This window comes from Cotesia typhae, unplaced genomic scaffold (genome assembly GCF_013202065.1).
Source record: "Cotesia typhae breed Kobodo isofemale line unplaced genomic scaffold, CoteBio_Ctyphae contig_48, whole genome shotgun sequence".
Classification (NCBI taxonomy): domain Eukaryota; kingdom Metazoa; phylum Arthropoda; class Insecta; order Hymenoptera; family Braconidae; genus Cotesia; species Cotesia typhae.
This window is the reverse complement of record NW_027423756.1, coordinates 665202-691695: the sequence shown is the minus strand read 5'-3', so window position 1 is coordinate 691695 and position 26494 is coordinate 665202. Positions and strand designations below refer to the sequence as shown.

The 26494-nt window shown below is 30.0% G+C and overlaps 1 protein-coding gene across 9 annotated transcripts in view; it reads left to right on the top strand.

Annotated features, from left to right (window-relative positions):
* The first annotated feature begins 3728 nt into the window (after nt 1-3728).
* The window catches only part of LOC141529218 (uncharacterized), a 330321-nt gene continuing 307555 nt past the window's right edge, over nt 3729-26494 (top strand). For 2 of the 9 annotated variants that reach the window (XM_074245697.1, XM_074245690.1), the window contains exons 1-2: nt 3731-3847; nt 3945-5548. In XM_074245697.1, coding sequence (XP_074101798.1) covers nt 5401-5548 — 148 coding nt within the window. In that variant the 5' untranslated portion in view covers nt 3731-3847; nt 3945-5400. Of the gene's footprint in view, nt 3848-3944; nt 5549-5627; nt 5936-26494 lie in introns of those variants that run through there. The other 7 variants (XM_074245695.1, XM_074245693.1, XM_074245691.1 and 4 more) reach the window with 6 other exon arrangements.

The following is a 26494-nucleotide window of genomic DNA, read 5'->3' as shown; positions in this document are numbered from 1 at the left end:
ACTTCCCGTCTTATCAATTTGTGGTTACAAATGTATCTTAGAATTTGAAAAATTGCATCGTATGCCGCCAATCGCGTGAACATCGGTTCATTCATTCAGAAGTTATTGCGGTTTGAAAATTAAAAAAATAGTGTTTTATTAAACTTCTATCAGACTTTTGAGTTTGGAGAGCTCAAAAATACATATAAATTCTATTTTTAAGCTCTTCTAGTTAGAAAACGTAATAAGAGCAGCTTTATGCGCTTAATTACAAAAGTAGAGGGAAGTTGCGGGGATGGCCTTCAGGGTCAACCGTTTTCGTATTTTTTTTTAATTTATCCATATTCCAACAATATTTGCACATAGTTATCACGATATATTTACAAAACTTTTATTTAGATTTAACAGTAGGATAGAATGAATGTTTAAGTAAAATAAAATAAAAAAATCAACTAATTCCCTAAATTAGTTCTTAAATTTTTTTTTCTGTTCTTTCTTAAGTACCGCGTTTGTAATCCTATCCTCACCTTCCGGGAAAACTTTGCATTTAGTCCAGTCGGCGTGGAAAAAAAAACGGTTTGTTGGCAACTTTTTGACAAAATGTTCCGATTTTGGATTTTTTTTTTTTTATAAAATACTCAGAAAAATATTTTGAATATTTTTGTGTATGTGGGAAGTGTTGCTTTTTTTTTTGGTTTAAAAAATAATGTTTTAGCGTTGAACTTTAAATTAAAATATCTCGGAAACTACGCGAAAGTTGTCAAGACATATTGCGTATGAAATTTAGAGAATCAAATAAGGAATAAAATGAGCTAAACCCGATGTCTTTGCGACCAATAGTTTACAAGATATTAATTTTTTAATGGAAAAAAACGCGGTTCTGCTCGAGCGCTTATAAACAAATAGCTTTAACTCCGCGAAAAATCAATCGATTCACTTTATTTTCCAAATTAAAGCTTTTACTGTCTCTTATAAGCAAAAAAATTGGCTAAGCTCAGAAAAATTTTTTTGAATTTATATGAATAATTTTCATTTTTTTTTATTTATGCAATAAAAAATAGATGAAATAAAAAAAAATTTTCTTTTTCCATCAATAAATTTTTTCGGCAATAAAGAATCGACCTGAGACAAAAAATTTTGGAAAAAATTTTTTTTTAACACGAAATTACAAATTACTAGTTTAAAAAATATGAGCTCTAGGGGGTTTCGATGTCGGTACCCGAGGCATTAAGCATGCGCCATTCGCCTCAAACTGCTGTCTGATAAAAATGGAGAAAATGATCATGGTGTTAGGCAAATAATAACAGTAGTAAGTGGCCGCTCAGAAACTCGGAGTAATTTCTTTTTTTATTTTTTCTTGTAATTTTTTCTGATTTTTTCTAAGTCTTAATTAACTTTTGAAAAATCGACTCCACAATATAGATATCAATCGATTCAGAATTTCATGAATCGTAAAGATATCCTATCGTGTGGAGAACTTTTTTTTCTTAATTTTTTCCATTTGTTTAAACATACTCATCGCCTCGGGTACCGACATCGAAACCCCGTAGAGCTCATATTGTTCAAACTAGTAATCTGTAATTTTGTATTAAAAAAATTTTTTTTTCTCAGGTCGATTCTTTATTGCCAAAAAAGTTTATTCATGCAAAAAAAAAATTTTTTTATTCTTATTCTAACTATTTATTATTGCATAAATAAAAAAAACTAAAAATTATTCATATAAATTCAAAAAAATTTTTCTGAGCTTAGCCTATTTATGTGCGTATAAGAAACAGTAAAAGCTTTAATTTAAAAAAAAAAAGTAAATCGATTGATTTTTTGCGAAGTTACAGCTATTTGTTTATAAGCGCTCGAGCCGAACCACGTTTTTTTTTTTTTTCATTAAAAAATTAATATCTCGTAAACTATTGGTCGTAGAGACATCGGGTTCGGCTCATTTTATTTCTTATTTAATTCTCTAAATTTCATAGGCAATATGTCTTGACTACTTTCGCGCAGCTTCCGAAATATTTTAATTTAAAGCTCGACGCTAAAACGCTATTTGTTAAACAAAAAAAAAGCAACACTTCCCACATACCCACAAATGTTTAGAATATTTTTCTGAGTATTTTGAAAAAAAAATATCCAAGATCGGGCCATTTTGTCGAAAAGTTGTAATCAGACCCCTTTTTTTTTCACGCCGACTGGACTAATTTCAGAGAGTCTTTATTGGAAAATTCGAAATAATCCAATTGACACGTATTTTTTATCGTGATTGCTTGATCATGTCACGATTCATATTTCATTTCGTGGGAATCATGCTCATCTTGAGAACAAGACCCAAAATTTACATTTTTGCAAAAACTTTTCGCCCATTTAAACAGTGACTTAGCCGAAGTAATGTGTTCGTCATTTTCACGTTGTTTACTCGTGAGTATACATTTTTTCAAAAATTTAGGACTTAAGGAACAACAGAAAAAACAACTAAGAAGTAATTGAAGGCATTAATTAATTTTTCCATTTCATTATATTGAAATGTTAATTTCATTCTACTGTTAAATCTAAATAATAATTTCATAAATAAATCTTGATTACTCTATGCAAATATTGTTAAAAATATAAATATAAATTAGAAAAAAAATTGAATTATAAAAATTATTCATTAAATTATTGTGTAATTTGTAGCGATCTCCAGTCTTAACGGCTAAGCTCAGTAGCGCACCGCACTTGTACCGCTTGTCGCTGCATCACATAAAAATTTATATCATTTAAGCTAATACCGAGCAGTGAAATTTCATTTCGAAATAAAGAACTTGAATGTATAATGTGTATTAATAGAAAAAAAATTTGATTATCGTACTAAGAAGTCATTAAAATTTCAATTTGTTTATTTAAAAGTTATTAAAACATATGATAATAAAAAAATGAAATTTGCAAAAAAATTTTATGTGAAAATGTAGATATTTTACTATAATCACTGAAAATTTGGTGAAGTTATCTTGAATAGCTTTTTCACAACTTATTTTTTACTTTAAAGCACTAAAAATTTTTATTGTTACAAAAATTTTTGTTAAAATTAAAATTTCCAAAAACTGTTTTGAGGGATGATTTTCAGGTACAACTACTTTCGATAATTATATTTTATTAAGTTTTCTATCACCAAGTGGTAAAAGGGGGGTCCACTTGACGTGTTTTAACTCTATGGGATCGATTTGATAAATTATTATCGGCTCAGTCGGTAACATACCGTTGAGACTAAGTTTCTCAAAAAGACGTAGGTTAAGAATTCGCCGTTATATCAGCTTCTTTTTATAAGTAGATTATTTAACTTGAATCCACTATAAAAATTATATTTACGAGTTAGTCATTGTAATGTTGAATGTCATCGTAAAAAGTATTAATTGGACAATTATGAAGAATTCAATATGTTTGATTGGAAATAAAAGTGAAAATTTTGTTGAAAAGAAGCTTCCATTCGTAAGAGAGGTTATGTCTCATTTTTTTACGAACATACTGATGCTAAAAAAAAAACAATTAAAGAAACCTTGAAAAATACAATCACTAACGTAAATAAAGTACGGTATGATGTCGGAATACCCACTTGCGAATTTTAATATGTGACATTAAAATCAACAAAGATTTCTAACTTTTCAAAATTGTTGCAAAAAAATGTCGAAAAAAAAAGTTACTTTTTCAAGAAACATTTTTCTTGCAAAATTATAATAACTTGTTTGATTTTTCCAAAAAAAATATATAGAAAAATTACTTAGTGAGAAAAAATTATTTTTACTGTCTCACAAATTAACAAACCGCTACAGATTCATTGATAGCATCATCCTCGAAAGATCTTTAACGAGTCATGATGATGGGATAGACATTAATAATTGTGGTAACTATCCATTTAGCTTTTTCATCGATCGTTACTTTGATAATAATTGATTTCGAATGTAATTATTAACGACAGTTTTTACATTATAATCTTTCAGATATGTCAACCGATGACGGTTAATGCTAATGAGATTTTACCCTTTCAGTCTACGGTTGTTCCATTATTCAGTTCAAGTCTATCTTCACGTACCGTAGCAAATTTCCAAGATGAATTAGATTGTTTCAGACTGGCTTCTAAAATTGATATTATGACTTCAGATCTTTGCGCTGCTCTAGAAAGAGCAAACGTTAGTAGCAGGAATGCTACTTTTATGATTGCTAGTGCGTTAGCGAGTATTGGAGTCAATGTTGCCGACTATAATTTGAGTCATCAGATAATTCATCAAAGCCATATTCATTACCGAAAAAGTATTGCTGAAGGGTTAAAAAATAATTTTGATATTGATGACCTTCATATTTTACATTGGGATAGTAAAATATTGAAGGTATGATTGGACCAAATTCTGTAAACAGGCTCTCAGTTCTATTATCTATCTTAGGTGTTGAACAATTTCTCGGCGTTCTGAAAATTGTTAAGGGTAATGCAGAAAGTCAGACCTCAGCAACGATCAACACCAAACAGGTGGAAAGTTGGTTTTCATATCAAAGACATGTGCTTCGATAAGGCAGCCGTTAGCACCGCCATATAAATGTATTCTTATTATTTTTATTCTTTATGAATAATTAAGTAAACAAAATCACTAGATGTTAAAAAAAATTAATTATTGAAAATTGCTTCAAAAAATATAAATGTATATTTTTTTTTCTAAGTCAATGTTATTATATTAGGCAGTTGAGTTGGAAAAATCAATAATTAATATCTGTGGTCTATTCGATTCACCATCGCAGTTTTTGTTATTTGATTGCGCAAGCCTGAAAGGTGAAGTTTTCAGAAAACTTTTGTGATCAACTAATATTCTGAAGTATAGTGAATTTAAATAAGAGAGGTGGTAGCTCTCGGATCGATAAATGCACGCAGCTGCTTGTGGTTGTTACGCTAACTCAGCTAGATACAATAAATTACGTGTGTTAGTCATTCACAAGATATTTGTATCGAGATATTTTATTTCAATTTAAATTTAAATTCAACTGAGATAAAATGTAATTTAACAAAGTAAATGTAATAAACATTATATGATGAACAGTGTGAGAAAACCGCATTTAACATGAAATTGATTCTGGTGTAGTGGGATATTCCAAAGTGGAGTGAAATAATACAAGTGATAGTCGTTGAAAGTGTCAAGAATGTATTTTATTAGAATATATATATCGATTAAATCTATATAAAATAGAAACATTAATTTTTGTGAACGTATTGATTGTTGAGCATACAGACACTTATCAATTAGTTATTTCAATACCGAAACAAAAAAGTTATACATGTTCATCAATGTGATCAGTTCTCAGGAAGTGAGCAACAGTGTTTGATGTCAACTATGCAACAAAAACTCTATTACACTAATCATCCTTTGAGAATTACATATTTTATAAAATCTAAGTGAAGTTTAATTAACTATGTTAAATACGCTAATGACAGAACTATCATTCGTGGGCACATTGAAAGTTTCCCATTTTTTGAAATTTAAGAGATTTAATATATCTACTGTTGTCTATATTTGTTGGTTACTTCCGTGGAGTATTTCAGGAGAACATGGAAAACAATGTAAGTAGTAAGGTTACTGTTGATTACATATTTTCATTAGAACCAGAACCACCAACACAGACATACACCCGTACTTGAAATTTAGTTCTTATCTCTATGTGTTAATTTAGTCATTAATAAAAAATATATCGCTGAAATATCACATAAGCTCGTAGTTCGCAAGATTCACCTCGATTGTTGACGTATAGCCGATTTGTAATTAGTTTTTATCATACATTCATCAAGTATTTATTAGATAATTATTGTAATGACCTTGTAAAATGAGGTGATGTCTGTTGACGAATGCTAAGAAATTGATCTAAAACTACTAGTAATTTCATTGTGAACATGACGACTGTGAATACGAGAAAAAGTAATCTGTTATAACTTATTGCCTAGAAAAATTGAGTAAGTTAATTTAGAGTAATCAAAGATTTTAATGAAATTGTACAGCAAAAAAACGTTTGGTCAATTACGAAATAAAAAATTCTCTTAATGATAAATAAAAAAATAATTTCGATACGGCTTTTATCTTGAGAATTTGTCACTAATCAAAGACAAATTTGGGCATTTTTATCTTGTGAAAAAATCTCGAAGATCGTACACGTAAAACATTTAAAACACCGTGAAATTAAAGAAAGATTTTTGATACCATTGATCATAAACAGTGTGAATGACTAATTTAATTAAATTAATAATTGAAAAATAAACCTTACCAGATCAAAATTGTAAAACATGCTTCAAATAAAAAAAAAATAATAGAGTCGAACAGAAGTATTTAATATAAAGATCGGACGATCAGACCGGGCGTGAAAATTGTAAAAATTGTAGTTGTTTGTTATCCGAAAATCAGGAAAATTGTTGACTCTGGAGGTCATCCCTGGAACTTCTCCTTAATTCCATACCTAGGCAATGTGATATTTTTGAGCTCTCCAAGTTCAAAATAACACAGTTAGCTGTCCCATGCTTTTGAGCTAATTTACTTGAGCTAATTTACTAATTGAATAATTTACATTCTCCAAATTATTTCAACGATAATAATTCACAAACCAGTCAACCGATTACGACGTTCTTGGATAATATTGACGTGGTTTTTTTTTTTAGCTCGTATGATTATATCATTACATCAAAAATGATCCGAAAAATAAAAGTGGGGGTTATATAAAAAAAACACTTTTTCCCAAATTTTTTTTCAACGATATCTATCGAACTAATCAACCGATTTCGATTCTTGGTGAAGATCGACGTAGTTTCTTAAGTTCTGAAAAGCAACTACTTGAATCAAAAATAATTAAGGAGAAGATGTCGGAGTTATGTAAGAGGAATAATTTTGTCCAAATTTTTCGTTCACGATATTTTACGAACAAATTAAGTGCACGGCAAATAAAAATAGGGATTTACCTATTTTTGCATAGGAAAAATCCCTATGTTAACACAGGAATATTTCAAATGTTAACATAGGAATTTTATCACTAAAATTTATGTAACTTAATTTAATAATCATAAATTTACATTACACTTTTTTCATTGGAAAAATTTCAGTGTTATGTAAAACATATTTTTTTATAACGTTTATCTTTTCTATATAATATTGAAGACCGTCATAATTTTTCGTTGTTCGTAGACCAGATAAGAAAATAACTAGAGTTCATGTCCCTTATTTAGATGCTCAGTCTGAGACCTCAATGCATTTAAGATTACAAAACCGGAACAAACAAATAAATGGAGTTTAAACATTAGAAAAAAATATCCAGAGAGTTCAAAGGTATTTCTTAAATACATTGCGGCACTCGAACTCAGACTGGGAAATTTTTATCATTATACTCTCATTACTGTCCAAATATTAGGCATAGAAGATAATATAGTATGAGTCAAAAGAAATAATAATTTTATGATAATAAACAAAATTTCTTAAACAAAAATCTTTTACAATAAATTTAGTTAGATAATGTCTTGAGAATAATAAATAATTTAAGGTAAAAATAAAAAATAAGAATTTCAAATTGAACAATTAGTAAATGTTAAAAACTAAAAGCAAATAAATTAAAAGTTACAAATTAATTATTAAAAGGAATTGACTAATTGTTTATTGTAATTTTTATCGATCACAAAAAAAGAAATCTTCCGATTATTGATAAAATCGTTCAAAGAAATTGTTTAAATATTAAATTAATTTAAGAAATGTTAATATTCAAAAATTTTCATATGTTAAACAACAAGTAACATTAAGATCTCCGTGTGCATTTGTGTATGTATAGATGCGCCTATACATTAACATAAGTGTACCAGTAAGAGTATCGTTGTACAATGTGTAGGAGGTAAAAGCATACAAGTATAATAAGATAACTTGTGATCTATACTTGTACATCAAAATACGGGGAAACCGCCACCGCAGCATTTTCCGACACATCCGAAGAGAGGGTATTCAATTCTCCCTCCAATTGACAACGGAGGGCCCGTAAAAATCTCGGACCCGGGAAGCTGCTGGGTGTTCGCTCTCTTCGTGTTTTGACCTATCTAGTGTTAACATCATCAATAGATTACGACTAATTCTGTTTTTTTTTTATACAACCAATTGTAAAATAAAGTAAAGTTGTGAAGTGAATTAAATTAACGAAAAGAAAAAGAACAAGATTTACCAATTGTACCAGGTAAAATTTAAAATTATTAATTTGTAAATTTTAACAATTTGAAACCGCATTGTATGAAAGAAAATCTTAGATTTCACCTTTTTGTATTATTTGTAATGAATTTATAATTTAACCAATTTTTCGTTAAATAATATACTTATTAAATTTACCTAACGCACTATTTATTCAATCAAACCTATCATTCTCAATAAATTAGAACTCGGAAGTTCCCGGTCTATTAGTCTAACACGCTAGGACCAAATACTGTTAATCACTTCAAATGTAAAATTAATTAATTATCATAAATTAAATAATTTTTACATAACATCAGATAATTCAAAAGTAAAACAGTGATATACAGTCGGTTTGTGATTGTAACATTCGAGGAATTTTTTTTCAAACTTTGTTTTACATTTCAAAAAAATTAAAAATCCAGCAGATTATGGACGGTGTTGCTTAATGCATACGGGGCATTACACGCCATTTTTAACCCTGACCCCTTTTGATTCGGCTGAAAGTATTTCCTCCTTTTCTACCCTATCAAAAACGTCTCTCATTTTTTCGAATTTTTTCACCCAACCAAAAAAAAAAACGAAGTTCCGAATTTTTCAAGAAAACCGATTTTTTATTTTTAAAATGCCATATAATATTTTAAAAATTGACTTATCGGGACATTTTGTAACTCAAATTTTTTTTTCTTAAATGTTTTTTTTGAGAATCAATAGAAAAAATTTATTCAAACCTATCTTCATCGTTATTATATAATTAAATGCCATCTTCTGAAATAATATTAAGTTTAAGAACATTTTGTTGCCCACCATTTATAAAGTAATAAATAGAAAAACAATTGTTTTTCAATTTCCTTCGATGTTAAAATTTAATTTTTTCGATGAGTTGAATGTGTAACTTTTGATTCTATACTTTTTTCTTGTTTAGGATTCCCGAAATTATTTGGGCCGGTGTTATTGAGAATAAGGCTAAAAAAAATTTTTTTTTTTTTTTTCAAAGAAAAAAAATAGAAATCGAAAAAACACCGTTCTTAAATTTTCAGGATATTGTATAAAATGTCAAAGATTTATATGAAAGATAAAATAAAGAAATTAAAAATGGTTATCATTAAGAAATTCGGAGTTTTTTCGAAAAATCTAAAAAAAAACGATGAAAAGAGGTTTGAAAATTTTTTTTAAATTTTTTTTAATAACAACATTTAATAAAGAAAAAAATTTTAAAATACAGTGTCCCGATAAGTCGATTTTTGAAAAAGTTATAACAACTTAAAAATAAACGAGCGGTTTTGTTGAAAAATTCACAACTTTTTTTTGGTAAGGTGAAAAAATTTGAAAAAATCACGAAAGACGTTTTTGATAGGATACAAAAAGAGAAACTACTTTCAGCCGAATCAAAAGGGATCAGGGTCAAAAGTGGTCGATTTGGCGTGGAATACCCCATATGCATTTAAACACACCATAATCTGCTGGATTTCAAATTTTATTCAAATGTAAAGCAACATTCGAAAAAAATTTCCTTTTTATGAATATTAATACATCGATATTTCTATCATGTCAATAAAGAATAAATTCCCATGTTATCATTGGAAAAATTCTTATGTCAATATAGAAATTTTCTATGCAAAAATAGGCAAAATCCTTATGTTTTTTCCGCCGTGTGGGTTTGATCACGTTGACTGCGATCATTGCAGTTTTTTGAGGGTACGAGCTGAGTAGTTTTTGGAATCGATTCAGATGACAAAAGTTGTTTAAAACAAAACATTTTATTTTAATTTCATATTCAATATTGCTCAAAGACCACCATCCCGAATCACCTCGAATAGTATGAAATATCTAGGAGTATAGAAGCTCTTTGATTGCCACCAATCCTGTTCAAATCGGTCAAGCTGGTCAAAAGTTGTGGGAAATTTACATATGTACTTATAGACAGATGCATGCATACAAAAGTAATTAGAAAAAAAAATTAGGAAACCGGTTGACCTTGAAGGCCGTCCCTGCAACTTCCCGCTAATTCCATACCTAAAAGCTTGAAATTGCACTTATGACGTTATTGAGAACGTCTAGCACAAAAATACAATTTTTGTGCTATTTTGAGCTCTCCGAAATCAAGGAAATAGCTTTCGAATGATTCTGAGCTCTTTGAGCTCAAAAGTCTAATAGACATTTTTTAAAACACTAATTTTTCAAACCGATATAACTTTTAAAAATGAGCCGATTTCTACGCGGTGAGCGGCATTCGACGCAGTTTTTAAGCCTCATGAAGAATTTTTAAGATTAATTCGATCACACACACACACACACACACACACACACACACACACACACACACACACACACACACACACACACACACACACACACACACACACCGTGACAACCTCGCGGGGATAGTCAAGGAAGCATCCTGTGACCCTTAAACGTTGAAATCTGATGAAAACTTGATTTTTGCAAACCAGGGTGAAAACAATAACTTCCTGATTTTTTAAAATCTTCGATTTTCTTAGCGGGGAGTTAAAAATTTTTTTATAAGTGGTTTTTTGGGAATAACTATTAAACAGCTCGATCAATCAACTTTATAAACTAGTTAACTCTTAATCATGAGAAACTACTTCAATCGCTGCTAATTTAGTCAAAATAGGTCGATTCATTCGAGAGATATCGTGAACGAAAGAAAACTAAAAAAAGTATTTTTTCGGAAATACTCGGAAAATTTCTTGGTTGCTAAATTAAAACTTAGACATATTTCATGAGACTTGAAAATTTGCGTCGAATGCTGCCAACTGCGTGAAACCCAGTTCATTCAGTCAAAAGTTATTGCAGTTCCAAAGTTCCAAAAATAGTCTTTCATCAAACTTATATCAGACTTCTGAGCTTCAAGTGCTTCAAGTGCCAAAATGTAATTTCCGTGAGAAACCTTTTAAAACTAAAATTTTGAGTTCCGCTTTTAACAGCAGCTGTGTTTAGGCATTTTATGAGATATTTCGGGGCGAAAGGATTTAATTGATTTTCATAGAATTATTAACAGGAAATTCAATTGGGCACTTTCGATCAAATTTTGAATTTTCAGTGGAAGTGCCCAAACTAAGCTTCTGTTGAAAAATTCTATGAAAATCAAATTTATCGTCTCATTTCAACATATCTTAGGAAACGCCCAAACGCTGCCCTTGTTAAAAACGGAACTCAACAAAATCATTTATGTTCATGATTGACGTATCATTAGTTACTCGTTGAGTATAGACCCATTGTTTATAATTGATTTCATCAATTTCATTATCTTCCATCAAAGTTAACAGATGTTCTCCCACTTTTTTGACGCCTGAACATTGAGAACAATTGTTAAGAAAACACTTAGCTGATGGTTCTTGACATACAATGGAACTCAAACAATTATTGTAGGATTCTAATGATAAATCCGTGCCTTCAGTTAAACGTTAAAAGTTGCTGCCTGTTGGAAATGTAAGAAAGTGATACAGATGCGAGTAAAAATATAAAGTCGATTAAATTAATTACAAACGTTTTAAGTACTGATTCGTAATAAACGAAGAATTGAAATCAGTGGCAGCAATTTTTTTCTCTACTTCTTAACTTACCTAAGATCATCAGTTCTATATTTTGATGGATGGAGCAAATACAAAGTGTATAAGCGCCACAACCGTCAGCTAAAATACAATACATCGGACGTAGATATGCAAAACATGAAAATCCAATTTTGATTTCTGGATATCTTGACTTGAAGGTTTTGTACAACTCTTTCAAATTACAAAGCACTAGACGTTTTTGACACTGAACTTTAGTACCATTATCGTTTCATAGTAAAATTCATAGTAAAATTTCATCGTCATTTTAAAAATTTGTCACTATTGAAACTACTGCAGAAGATAATTCACGTCCTAAAAATTTGAATACTTCGAAGAATTTACTTGTTAATTATTCAAAACCCTACTGACTTGTGGTTTTGTCACTTACCAGTTTTTTTTTGTAGATACTGACAAAATTTCATCGGCAGCAACTAGGTTTTTTGCTACTCGCATCATATGCTCACTTTCACCCATGACTTCCATAACTTTATGAACGCTCCAACTCAATGGTAGTAGTCAATGTTTAGACGTGTATGGATCTACTCGTATTATTAACGTTAGATTTTTCGTTCAAACTGTTCATCATTTCAGTAGCATCCATATCACTGAATTCGGTTTTCATACGATTTCTTACTCCTAAAGCTTTTCGCAAATTTTGAGCGACACAAGTAATTTTGTCATCCAAATACGTTTTATAGATTCTTCTTTTTGCAACAACAGGAGATTGATTTAATAGTACTAACGCTTTGTTAATGGTCGAAAGAGTAATGCTGAGAATCATCTCAGACAATGAAGAACTACTCTGTTAAATAAGTAATTCCTGGCTACTAGATGATGGAGCTAGAAAAACAAACAAGTTATGAACTCCAGCAAATGAAATATTGAAGATGTATACTTGAAGCAAAAGTATCTAGCGATTTGTCAACGTGAATAATTTCATCAGGTTCCAAACTTTCATTAGAATCATCATCAGTATCTTCAGTGAAATTATCTGCATATTGCTTCAGTAATTCCTTATGACATGGACTGCATACACGGTCATCAGTTGATAGATGGAAATGAATAGCCAAATACTCAGGCAGACTTCGTAAAGATTTTGTCTTATTATGATTATCACGATTCATTAGATTACAGCAACGATCAAAAAAAGAGAGTGTGTACTTATGTACACGGGGTAGAAGTTATACTTCTTTGGCGTATAGAAAAAAAATAACTAAAATGCAGTAGTGATTAAGGATAAATATTGAAATTAATCAAAAAGTTTTTATTTGAATAAAAAAGGTTTTATTAACGTAAAAATATGACAACACAGTAAAAATATACAATCAATAATCAATGTTAATTAAATAATACTATATAATCTCATTATTCATAATTACAACTGTGATAGTCCAATTATTTAAATTTTGACCTGTGGTGATAAGTTGAGGTTCAAACGTCATTTGCAAACTTAATGTTGATGGAGTATGAATAACTTCGTTCTTAGATTATAGTTGTTGTACAAGCAATTTTTTTCCTTGTTTATACTGTCGACAATTTTCAGAGTTAGTTTTTTTTTCACTACCCTCTAATTTGCAGATTTTTTACGTGAATAATATTTTTTACAGTTTTTTGCATTTCTTCGAGTAATATCTTCAGACATATCAGAAACTAATATAGAAATTGAAATTTAATTATGTAGTATTATTAGTTCCGGAGAAATCTACAAATGATCATAGGTAGATAGATACGAATTAGTATAGAGAATTATTTATATTGTTCTATTTAAGTTTATTTATCAGAATTTATTTTCGATTATTTCAACTACTACCTTAATAAATTGAAAATATATGTTTATATAAATATTTCATGTTAAGCTAGGTGCTCGTTATTTTTAGAATTATTTAATAAAATTTGTTTGTTATAATAAGAATATAAAAAAAAATTGAAATATCAATAAATCAAATTTTAAGGAATAGTTAAGATCAAAGATATTATAAACACTCAGTATTTAAGTTTTATATAAACAAGTATAAAAAATTAATTAATTTTTTTTGTTTATCCATAAAATTTGTAAATATACCAGAAATAAAACAAAACAAAAAAATATATTTTTTAGATAATAATGTAATAATTTTTAATTAACGATGTTACATAATTATAAATACCGACAATAAACCTCAAATCTATAAATGCACTCAAAACAGTTTAGTCAAATCAGTTTTATCACTAATATTCAATGTATATAGATATACTCATAAATAACAAATTATTAGTAAATACTATCACTGTCGTATATGAAATTGATTTACTTAAAAGACCAAAATAATATTTATTTATTCACACTGTTTAATTGTTCTGTAATAAAATACGTGTTCTACATATAAAAATACTAGAATATACAACTCGAACATAGTTATCGATTTTCATGCCATCTAGAATTAATTTTACGGTGTAGACATTAGGTGTCGGTGTATGCGCGCATCGTAAAAATTCATTCTCATCATTTTTCTCCATCGCCCCAAAAGAAGTATAACTGCAAATATTTTGGCATTTTAATAATTGTTAATCAATGAATAAACTTAAAATTATTTTTACTTAATGACAATTCGCTTATTAACACTTGATACACGTCAGAGAACAAACTTGTCAACGAGTTGCAAGAAAAACACTAATATCGTTCAGAAAACATCGTCTTAAAATGATCAAGAAAAAATAAGAAGTTATCTTCATCTTCGGTGATGAATTCTTTTATCAGGTCTTTCAATTGCCCAGATAAAAAAAATTATATATAATTATATATACTCATACATAATTATATACGAAAAATGGCCCTATACAATTATATAGAATTATTTCCATTAAAAAAAAAAATCGGCATGTGCGGGTACCAAACCTGGGACCCAATGCTCGAAAGACTAATTTATTACCTGTTTACCTACGAAGCTTACTTACAAAAAAAGTAGGTAGAATTTGTAATAACTACAAATAATGTGAATCGTGTCCATGATCGATGCGTAATGAACAAAGTTTTTTATCAAATTTGCAAATTATTAATTATCAATATACACTGATAGAAAGATTTATTAACTATTAACAAATTGATTTATTCGAAGACAATGATTTAATTTATTAAATTCTAATAGATGTTTTTCAACATTCAATAAATATCTATTTAGAAGGAAAGTATATTTAGTAAAATAATTTATAAGTATTTATTAATAGTTAACAAATATAGTTATATCTGGCCAGATACAATAAAATCTTTTTAAGTCTGATGTATTTTTCAACCCAGATATTGTTATATCTACTTAGATCTGATCAGATATGACTAGATCTGATCATGTTTGATGAATTTTTCAACTCAGATATAGTTATATCTATTTAAATCTCATCAGATATGACTAAATCTGATTATGTCTAATGTATTTATCAACTCAGATACAGTTATATCTGTTTAGATCTGATCAGATGTGACTAGATCTGATCATGTCTGATGAATTTTTCAACTCAGATATAGGTATATCTGTTTAGATCTGATCAGATATGACTAGATATAATTATATCTCGTCAGATCTAAACCTTTTTCCCCTGGCTTTACTGTAGAGCGTTAAATTTTTGATCAAATTTTCGCTATTTATTACTTTGGATCCATTTGTCAATAAGTTATAAAATTCTAAAGAACAAATAAAATTTTTCCCATGTTATTTCCACAAGAAACTTAGGTTGGAACGCGAATAATCTTAAAGTCAATGTACAGAGCTTAAATTTTGCGAAAAATTTTTTTATCAATTTGGGAGCATTTGAGCCCTGGTGTTTTGTCAAAAATTAGCCAGCTACGCTACTTCCCGTAATTTCTTTTATTTCAACATTTAAAATCAATGACTTGTAGTTTTTTAGGTTAGGTTAGGTAATTCCAAATAAATCACTTGGTTCGGAGCACAATAATGATGAAGTTTATTTCCCTGGAGGAGGAAAACCCTAGCTGAAACTGAGGAAAAACTTCCTCAAAAAATACAACGAGGATGTGTACATGAGAATGTGTGTATATGTGTGAATAATACAATTGTGTCTTAAGGAGAGAACACAATGAGGATAAGCTAAATCGCCGATCGTATTTTTATGTATCAATGAATTAGAAATTAATCTTATGAAAAGAAATTATGGCCGAGAGACGCTATGAAAAAAAATTGACAAACGCTGTTTTGAAGACCGCTGTTACCGTGACGTAGTGCAGAAACCTCATGCAAGTGCCTGATTAGCGTATTCATCAAGTTTGATGATGTTCAAGTTAGGTTGAGAATCGTTATTCGTTAAATGCACAGTGAAATGTTGGCGATTATTCGTAAATGCATGAGAAAGTCGTTCTTGTACGAAAACCCCAGAGCAACTGCTGCACACCGGTACACGTTGCCCAGTGATTCTCGCGCCTGACGTTCTGCGCAAGCGCAGTAGCCGTCATTATAGTGGTCCGAGTATCGAAGCCTGGGGACCGAGCCCGAAACCCAACGTTCTCGAACGTTCGAGATGCGATGCTTTGTGTTGATGAACGTTGTTCGTTGAATTTTTTTGGATCAAAAATTCTGAGAACTAGTGTTTTTTATGTTCAAAGACGTTATTTTTCTGCGTCTCATCATCTTGAGAGCAAGTGAATTCCAAAGTACCCATCTTAAGGATCGCCCTAATAATAATAGACTTATTATTGTTTTACATAATTACTGTGTTTATATATGGTCTTCGCGTTTATTGTAGCTAATCATATTGTAAGTTTTTGTCAGCGTTGAAATTTAAAGATCCAACGATGGTTATCAGTACAAGTAAAGAAAAAATTGCTGAAGCATTATATTGATTAATAGTAATTATTCATAGCCCTTACTCGCACGTGTGACGCCTCATACTGCTGATCGTGAGCAAAAGGCTGGTAATTTTAGTAGGTACCTTGAGAGGTTCTCGTAACTAAACACAAGGCCTTAGACGTTGTTACGGGGAGAAAAATTGCCAGACATGCCGGATCCGCCTGTACTGTATATTGAATGTACCTCCGATGCTCTTGTTCAAATCCCAATTGGTTCGGAAAACTAAAACATATTGATTTATTTTCATATTCACGCACCATGTTTCTCCTGGCATTCAATAACTTAGTAAGACAGAATCTTGCAGAAGTTGGATTATATTCACTATCTTTATCAGAATCTGTTGTGATAGTGTTAGCTAACGTTGCGTTTCCATGTTTATCATTAGTTTGATGATGATAAGGATCATTTTTAGACAATAAAAGAAGCTTGGCTAGAATTAAACATTTAAATAAGTATTCATAGATTTAAATATGTCACTTATTATTAGTCAATCGATTCAACTATTTAATAAGTTATTTATTTAGATGATCAGTCTCTTTTTTTCATTCTTCAACTGTTGTAACAATGTTAACCCTTCGACCGGTTGTCTTTCGAAAGACAGTCGCTAATCTTGTGATGATAGAAAATTTCACGCTATTGCACAAGCGCAAAGAGCGAAATTTCTAACTTGCGCAGGCGCGAAATTTTAAACTAGAACTTATTTGAAGTTATAATTATAGTATATTTTACAAGAGTTTTTTATTCTTCGGAATAAAAAATAATCATTTTGGGTTAAAAAATAACAATCACAAAATTTTTTAATCATGCAATTAATTTATTGAACATATTTTCAACAGATTAGTGATGTTTATTTTTACAACCTTACCCATCAGTTAGTTTCTTTAGTAAATAATATTAATAATTAACGTTTATTAGTTTAAAACTACGCTGAATATCAATAATCTTTAAACAAATTTTAGTCACAAGAAAATTACAATGTTTTAAACATTGTAATATTTTAATTAGGTATTTAAGTAATACATTTTAATAATATATCACATTTTCCTTTAAGTACTAAGTTTTAAATTATCTTTAGTAAAAGAATCCAATGAAATAAACAAACAAATAATTTGTTAAAAAAAAAAAAATTGCGTTTTATGAATAGAAATCGAAATAACATACAATTTTTTCTTTATAAACTAAAATTAAATTATAATTGTTTATCAATAACCATAATAATATCAAGTTTTCAAGTCATGTAATTAAAATTCAATTCCAATAATTTGAGTCAGGAAATACTACCCTTCCAGGAGGTTTAATTGGGCAATTCCGGCGAAAATTTGAATTTTCAGCGGAAGTGCCCTAACTAAGCTCCAGTTAAAAAATTCTATGAAAATTAAATTTATGGTCTTACCCCAAAATATCTTAGGAAAGGCCTAAACACAGCTGATTTCAAAAGCGGAACTGAAAATTCCAATTTCATAAGGTCCATCAAGGAAGTTACATTTTGCACACCCTAATATATATATATATATTAGGGTGCTTTTTTTTTGCGACTATTTTTTTTTCGCTCCCATCCCGAAATTTTGTTGGAAATACACCCAAAAAAATTCCCTGAAAGTTTGAGCCCTTAATATTAATATTAAGTACTCCTACACAGCGTGTGAAGATTTCCCATTTGAAATATACGAGAACTTTCATTTTTTTTTTTAATTTCTATAGCTCAGTGGCATTTCATAGCATCGCTTTGACCATGGACGGGTTTTTTTCAGAATTGAATGCTCTACCAAAGTGTCCATTGTCGCGAAGTCGTAACTCATATTGGTGGGGTAGTACGGACCGCCAAACCGAATTTTTCTTAGAATTCTTGTTTTTTCACTCATTATCTCATAAACAACAAGACATACAGAAAAAATGTAAATGATAATTTTGTAGGAAATTCAATTCTCTACAAAAAAGGTCCTTACCACCAAATCAATAAGATCGATATTTTCTGAGATATTAGTCATTGAAGTTTACGTAGCATTGAATTTCCACAAAATGTTGAATCAAATCTTAAAAAATTTTGATTTTTTTATTCGTATCATAATTATAATTAGTAATTACTTATTAATTAAGTTGCAAATTCAACGAAAAAAATTTTTAATTGTATTTTTCTGAAGTTTTTTTATTTGTAAATAAATTACTAAGATATCAGGTCTATGTAACTTTGAACTCAACTACATGTATGATCAAATACGATAAATTAAATATTTTACACCATTTTCTTTATGCTGTAAGTTGATTTAGTACACAGTTTATGTTGCGAACGGTGATGCTGTACTGTTTGAAAAACTTTTTGTCGTTCATCTTCATTGCGGGTGAAAGCTTCATTGAATCTTTGAGTCAGAGCTACTCCTCGCTCAGCAGTATCATTTACAACTTTTAACTTTTTGAATGTTTCAGAACATTTTTGATACTCAAAATTTGATTCCCATGTATGAAATTCAGAACTTAAAAATTCATATGAAAGGTTAAACTGTTTAAAGATGAAAACTGAATTTGGTGTCACAAAATCACTGATGTTTTTTTCACTGAGTGAAGTAATTGTTTTGTAAGGCTCTGAGTAATGCTTATTCGATTGCTTTACAGCTGGAGTACCATTAATTTTTTTCGCAATTTTCAATTTTTCTTCTGGTAATACTGTATTATCAAACAGCGCCAAGCAAGCAAGTTGTTCATGCAAATACCATAGATGTTTAGATAATTTTTCAAGAGCTGCATTAGCGATTTCCGGATGAATTTTTCGATGTTCGATAAGATCTTTTACTAATTGTAAGTCTGAGTTTGGGGCTTTTATCGCATATGGAGCAGTAAACCATATTTTCACGTAAAATAATACAACAAAAACACAAATTTTTCGCAAAGCATCTGTTTCTTTCGCTGGTACTTTAAACTGCTTACGAAATAAATATATCATGAAACAATAAAGAGCTTTTGAAAGCCATCTTGCATAGTGACAAGCGTCAGGGGCTTTAAATTGAACTTTATCACCTCCACCACCTAAAAAGATACTGCTTAGTTCCAGTAATTCTTTATAGTCGTCTCTTGGATGATGATTCTTATTGAAAAATATGAAAAGAAAGAAAAATAAAAAAGTGAGAAAACTGTAATCATTATCAGCAACCAATGGGTTTCTTTGATAGTGAATGATAATGTAATTAGTTAAATTTGTAAATAAAGTTAATGAAAAAATACACTTTGTAAAATATTCGAGCAAAAAGATATTTGAAATTTATCAATTAAAAACTTATAAGTCCTTAATACACACAAAAATGTGTCAAAAACTAGTTCATCATTTAAATACACAATTATTAATATAAAATTGAATTAATTCATACCTTTAATTGATTGTCAATAAAATCGAGAATGTCTTTTTTTTGTCGTTCAAAATGTCGATAATATGTTCATCATTGGAACCGATTTCATATACTACTTTATCAATGTTATCCCAATTGTCTCTAAATCGTTTGAAAATAGGTACATTTGGACCATTTGTGGCTGGCCAAGCAACCTCTGCTACATTTCGTAACATCAACTCTGACGTATGATGACGACAAGCAAGGTATAATAAATTACGACCAATTTTTTTCTCTAGTAAAGGACAAGCACCTTTGGTGTCACCTTAAAAAAAAACATTATTGGTTTTGATTGAAATGGTTGATAAAAATATACACTAGTCACAAAAATTATGGGACATAAAAAAATTCTAAATTTTTGGGTATTTTTCAACGAGCTGTAACTCTGAATAAAATGATCGCAGAGCAAAAACAGAAAACAAGCAAATAGTTGCTCTAAGTGTCTAGTTTTCAGATACGATCATGACAATTTTTTATCACGTTTAAGTCTGAAGAAATCCTAAGGAAACTATAAAAAAAAAATTTTCCAAATTTTTTCTTGTCTAAAAAAAGGTCTACGGGCTTCAAAAATGTTTTCTCATTCTTTTACTCAAAAACGCTTGCAAAAAATTTAATGTCCTTTTATTTGACAGAATTAGAAAGCCTGTGCGATGATTTGCCGCGGAGTTATCGTCAATCAAAGCAAAGAAGTTCTTTTTAACTTTGATAATTAATAACTCTGGGAATAATGGTCGTATGAGAAATTGAAGGAGAGTTTTAAAAACTACACGATATTTTCTATGAGATAACAGCTGCAATGATAAACATTGCATCTCTATCACTAGTTCCAGTGCGATCTAAAGCTGATACAAGTTGATACTGGAGTTAAAATATTGATTTTTTTCTTTTTACGAGGTACAGGGAGTTCATTCTCAAAATGAGAATATGTTCGTTTCAACCCACTGGAATTTGATGATAGACTACAAAAACTTGCTGGCATCGAATGTTGCGATAATTTCATGCCTAAAACAATTTTTTCAGAATTAAATAAATAAACCCAATCGATTAAAACATTTTTCAAATTTTATATTCAGCTTCTGTTATTCAGAAGCAAATATATTCTTTGAATTGAGTTTCCGTCAATTGTCCCCAATAAAAATAATATAAAATGATATGTATTTTAAATTTATTGGTTACAGTGTGTAACAGTTTTACCTGCTCAGGTTAGCCCCTAATCAATTTTTTAATTAACTAAACAAAACTAACAACAATAAAAATTATCAGGGCGCCACCAGGATTATTAATCACGGTTCCTGGAACGGGTCCAGAGCTGAGAAAACTTATCTTAGGGTAGAGAGAGTGGAGGAAGGTGCTGTGGAATAATAAAATCTTAATTAACAATATATCGATATTTATTAACAATAAAAATTTAACAAACTTAACAAATTTAAGCACTCACTCACACACTTATAATCTAACGAAGCGGAGAACAACTGCGAAATAAACGATATTTACAACGAACCTTCCAACGACGATACGATGAATAGACGGGCTTTTTTGAACGAACGGTCTCCCACACCTGCTAAAAACTAGATGGGCTTTTCTTAACTTTACACACTTTTAACTTAAAACTAAGTCCACAGGACTACCGCACTTAACACTATTAACACTCTCTATCACGCATAACCCATACAATTCTTCACACACATAACCCACACTTCGCTTAATTGATTTTACAATTTTAATTTAAAAAAAGGATTTTAATCTAATTACAATAATTTTCCAAATTATTCAATCATTAGTATTCGGCAAAAACAATAATTCCAATTTAACAATTAACTTCAATTAACTTTGAACTAATCTCTATAGAACCAGAGGTTTAATCCCTTGAATTAACTTAATAACAATATAAACCTTTACAATCACTTCAAAATTTTTAACATAAGTTTAATTAACTAATTCTGATTAAATTTTTACTGTGACGATTTTTGACTCGATTAACTGATTACTTGGACTTAATATCCACGCCGACAATTATCAAGTGTCATTAATTTGAATTTAATTCCTCCACGGACCTAATCCCCTTAATTTACTTAATTTATGATTGTTAAAAATAATTTTATAGTATAATAATTTCAATAAAAATTCCTAATATAATTTTCTTAATAACTTTCCGATCGGTATTGTTTTTCAATAATAAATTCCTAATATAAAATTCTGAATAAGCAATTCTTAATAAAATAATTTTCCAATCTATCTTGTTTACAACAATAACTTCTTAATAAAATTGTCTTAATATAAAATATTATCACTAGCGTTCTACTCGTCTTATAAATTATAATAATTCGACACGAGTCGAAATAGTCAAATTTATTTGCTAGAACATTCGCTAGTCAAGTCTTGCTTGACCTTGGGTATTGGAATTTATGCGACACAAAACTGACGCTTGACGAAAATTTCACGAATAAAAATTTTTCTATTTTTCTCAATGACAAACGTTAATCAATTTTACTCAGTTAATTATTGAAAAATTAATTAAATAAATTTTCTTAGATGTTAGTTAATTGATTGAAAACTTTTAGATATTAAAATTTTCCCCCGCAAGGTCGATCGAGTGATCTCCGGGTATAAACCCCCATGAAAATCACTCAATCCAAAAACTAGCAAATGTTCCACGATTTATTTATTGAATAAAATTTTCGTCGATTAACGATCCAATTGATAAATAATTAGGAGAAGTTACTGGGCATTGGATAAACCGCGGTCCACTTCCTTCCCATAGAGCAATAATTGACACCTTGACGAACAAAACGATGATCTAACTCACTCGTTGAGGATGAAGTCCTAGTTGTAGTTGGCTTCCTTCGTCTCGTCACTACTCTCGGGAACGGTCCTTATTGATTTCCGTGGCACTCAGTCTGGCGGTCACACTACTTCTCCCTGTTCCGCTGCACGGCTCACCTATTTTAACCCAAACTCACCCCCTCATATTCTCCCTTCAGGCCCGAAGATCGAGACGCGCCAGTGCTATGTCGAATAATTATCGATATTCGGTGACTTATCGATTAAGGGTAATTTTACCCTGTTACAAGTGATTTCAATTTTTTAATAGCGTGGGGATTTTTGACTGCAAAAAAATCGAAAACAAATTTTTTGAAGTTATATTTCTTTTGGCGCGTTTGATTAAATTAAATAAATTTTGATTTATCTCACTTATTCAGATTTACTTGATAGAAATTTTACCAAAAATGATAGACTAATAATTAGAAAAAAAAGTTATGAATCTAGAAACAAATTTTAAAATATTGAAAAATTATATAGAATTCAATTTTCAGAAAATGAGGTTAAGAAAATTAGAATTTTAATGCGAATTAAATTTTACAAGTAGAAAAAATATGAGTCTAAATTATAAGAAATTGTATTCGATTATTAAAAAATGATTGATTGTTGAGCTTGATAATTTATAGTTGTATGTGAGAAGAAACTAACCAAATTCATCTGTATTATTCTCATTATCTTCATTTGCTATCTCCTGTTCAGTATCAGATTTATTCTGAAAAGTTTCCACCGGCAAGAAAGTAGTAACGGGCGAATGAAGATTGCTTTCTCCCTTTTGACACTCATTCAGACATTGTTGCTGCTCTTTTGGCAAATTCTTAATCATTGTGGAATTGGAAATATCGAACAATTTATCTAGTTTTTGGTTAAACTTTTCAACATTCTGTTTTTGTGCTTTCGATCTTTTTTCCCTCTTATGATGTGTCTTCACTTTTATATATTCGGCATAAAATTTTTCTAACTTCGCAAGACTGTGCTAAGGACGTATAGTTGGAATCTTGAAACTAGCCCAAATAGTATTAGTATCGTTAATAACACTAGTAGCACTATTTCGAATAGTTAATTTTAAAGACTGATGTTTATACATAAACAAATTCAGTAAGTCACGATACAAAGGCAGCTTATTATTATTTATTTGGCTTCTTTCAAATCCAATTAAATAATTCCAAGTTTTATTACCAATTTTTTCACTCATTTTAATGATTGTTAAAGTCGATCTAACCTCAAATTTAACAAAGTATACATACAACGGCGTCACACTGATCAATGCACACTACGCTTTGTTCTTACTCTCGCGGGATTAGTACGCAAAAACAAAGAAAGCGCTGCAATTAAAGGGGAAATTTGTTGAACGCATTCAAGGTCAAGTGAAAGCTCAGTAGTACTACTAGAGCAATAAAAATAATCCGCAATTAATCAGTATCACAATACACAGCAACAAAGAAACATCCCATATTCTACGTAATGATCATACACAATATATTTTTAGCTCGAATTTCATTAAAATAGAATTATTAAATCATAAATTCAAATATTATGGTGTGATTTAAATGAGAAATTTATTTAAAAATAAAAAAACTTCAGAAAAATACAATTAAAAATTTTTTTCGTTGAATTTGCAACTTAATCAATAAGTAATTACTAATTATAGTTATGATACGAATAAAAGAATCAATATTTTTTAAGATTTGATTCAACATTTTGTGGAAATTCAACGCTACGTAAACTTCAATGACTAATATCTCAGAAAATATCGATCTTAGTAATTTCCTAGAAAATTATCATTTCTATTTTTTCTGTATGTCTTGTTGTTTATGAGATAATGAGTGAAAAAACAAGAATTCTATGAAAAATTCGGTTTGGCGGTCCGTACTACCCCACCAATATGAGTTACGACTTCGCGACAATGGACACTTTTGTAGAGCATTCAATTCTGAAAAAAACCCGTCCATGGTCAAAGCGATGCTATGAAATGCCACTGAGCTATAGAAATTAAAAAAAAAAAATAAAAGTTCTCGTATATTTCAAATGGGAAATCTTCACACGCTGTGTAGGAGTACTTAATATTAATATTAAGGGCTCAAACTTTCAGGGAATATTTTTGGGTGTATTTCCAACAAAATTTCGGGATGGGAGCGAAAAAAAAATAGTCGCAAAAAAAAAGCACCTAATATATATATATATATATATATATATATATATATATATATATATATATATATATATATATATATATATATATATATATATAAGAGTGTTACAGAGACTTGTAAACACGTACCATTTCATATACAGGGTGATTCAGAATTAGTGTCACAGCGAGAATATTTACATAGCGGAAGCGATTATAAGCAGAGAGTTCCTTTACCAATTTACAAAATTATAAGTCATTTCGGAGTTATTTAACTTTAAAATTGATCAATCAGAATTAAAGATTAAAATTAAAAAAAGAATCAATGATAAATTTGACAAAACCGCATAAGCCAACTTCATGTCGTATCTAATTTTTTTTATTTATATAAAAAATATTAATTTAAATACAAAAATAATTCTCACGAAACAAAAGACATTCAAAATAAGTTTAATTTTTTTTTCTATTTGTCATTACTTAATGTCTTTTTTTAATTAACAAGCTTACATCGGTGACCGGGGAATGGTACTTGGTTACGTTGGCAGTACTTGTGCCCGCGGTCACGCTAGCCATCGTGCGCATGGTTACGGAGGACATCTTGCTCTTGGTCTTAATCATTATCCTATTTATGGTTCTGCTTAACATCTTGCTGATGCTCACACAGATCATCGTGCTCGTGCTCACGCGCACGGTCTCGCTTGATATCTCGCTGACGATCTCGCTAGATATCTCACTAACGTCTCATTGGATATCTTCCTTGATATCGCGCTGACGGTCTCGCTGGATATTTCGCTGAATATCTTGCTGCATATTGCGCTAATGGTCTCGCTGGATATCTTGCTGAATATCGTGCTTATGATCTTGCGACGCATCTTGTTGGATGTCGCGCTGACCGGCTCGCTAGATATTTTGCTTGATATCGCGCTGACGATCTCGCTAGATATGGTCAAGCTAGCCATCGTGCTCATGGTCACGCGGGTCATCTTGGTCATTATCACGCTAATCATCTTGCTCGCGAACGCGCAAGACATTTTGTTCGTCATCACGCTGGACATCTTCCTGAACATGTTACTTGTGCTCACGCTAGCCATCGTGCTCATGGTCACGTGGGACATCTTCCTGATAATTAAATTAATTTATGAAATTTTTTAGATTTTTCTCTGAAAATTTACACAGAATTCTCACAAAAATTTCCGTGACAATGTAACATAGCAATGGTTATCATTCTACGTAGGAATAACATCAATTCCTTTCTCTCCGTATTCCAAAATTTTGTATTGACCTGATTAAATTTTATATTTATTGAGAATTATGGAAAATAAAATTCTCTGCCAAAAAATTCAAAAGTATATTGCCCTAAGTTCAACCCTGTAGAAATAATAGTTGATTATTGGTGGAGAAATAAAATCTCAACAACAAATTGAAATTTAATTTGGTTTTAGTTTTTGTTTCGTTTTGTATTTCGAAATGTATGTTTTCTTAATACAATTTTAATAACAATAATATTTTGTATTGGATATTGATGAATCTGGTCCCAGCAAGATTGTGAGGAAGTTGAACTGGAGCAAAGCTAACCTTTGTAGTTGTCTGG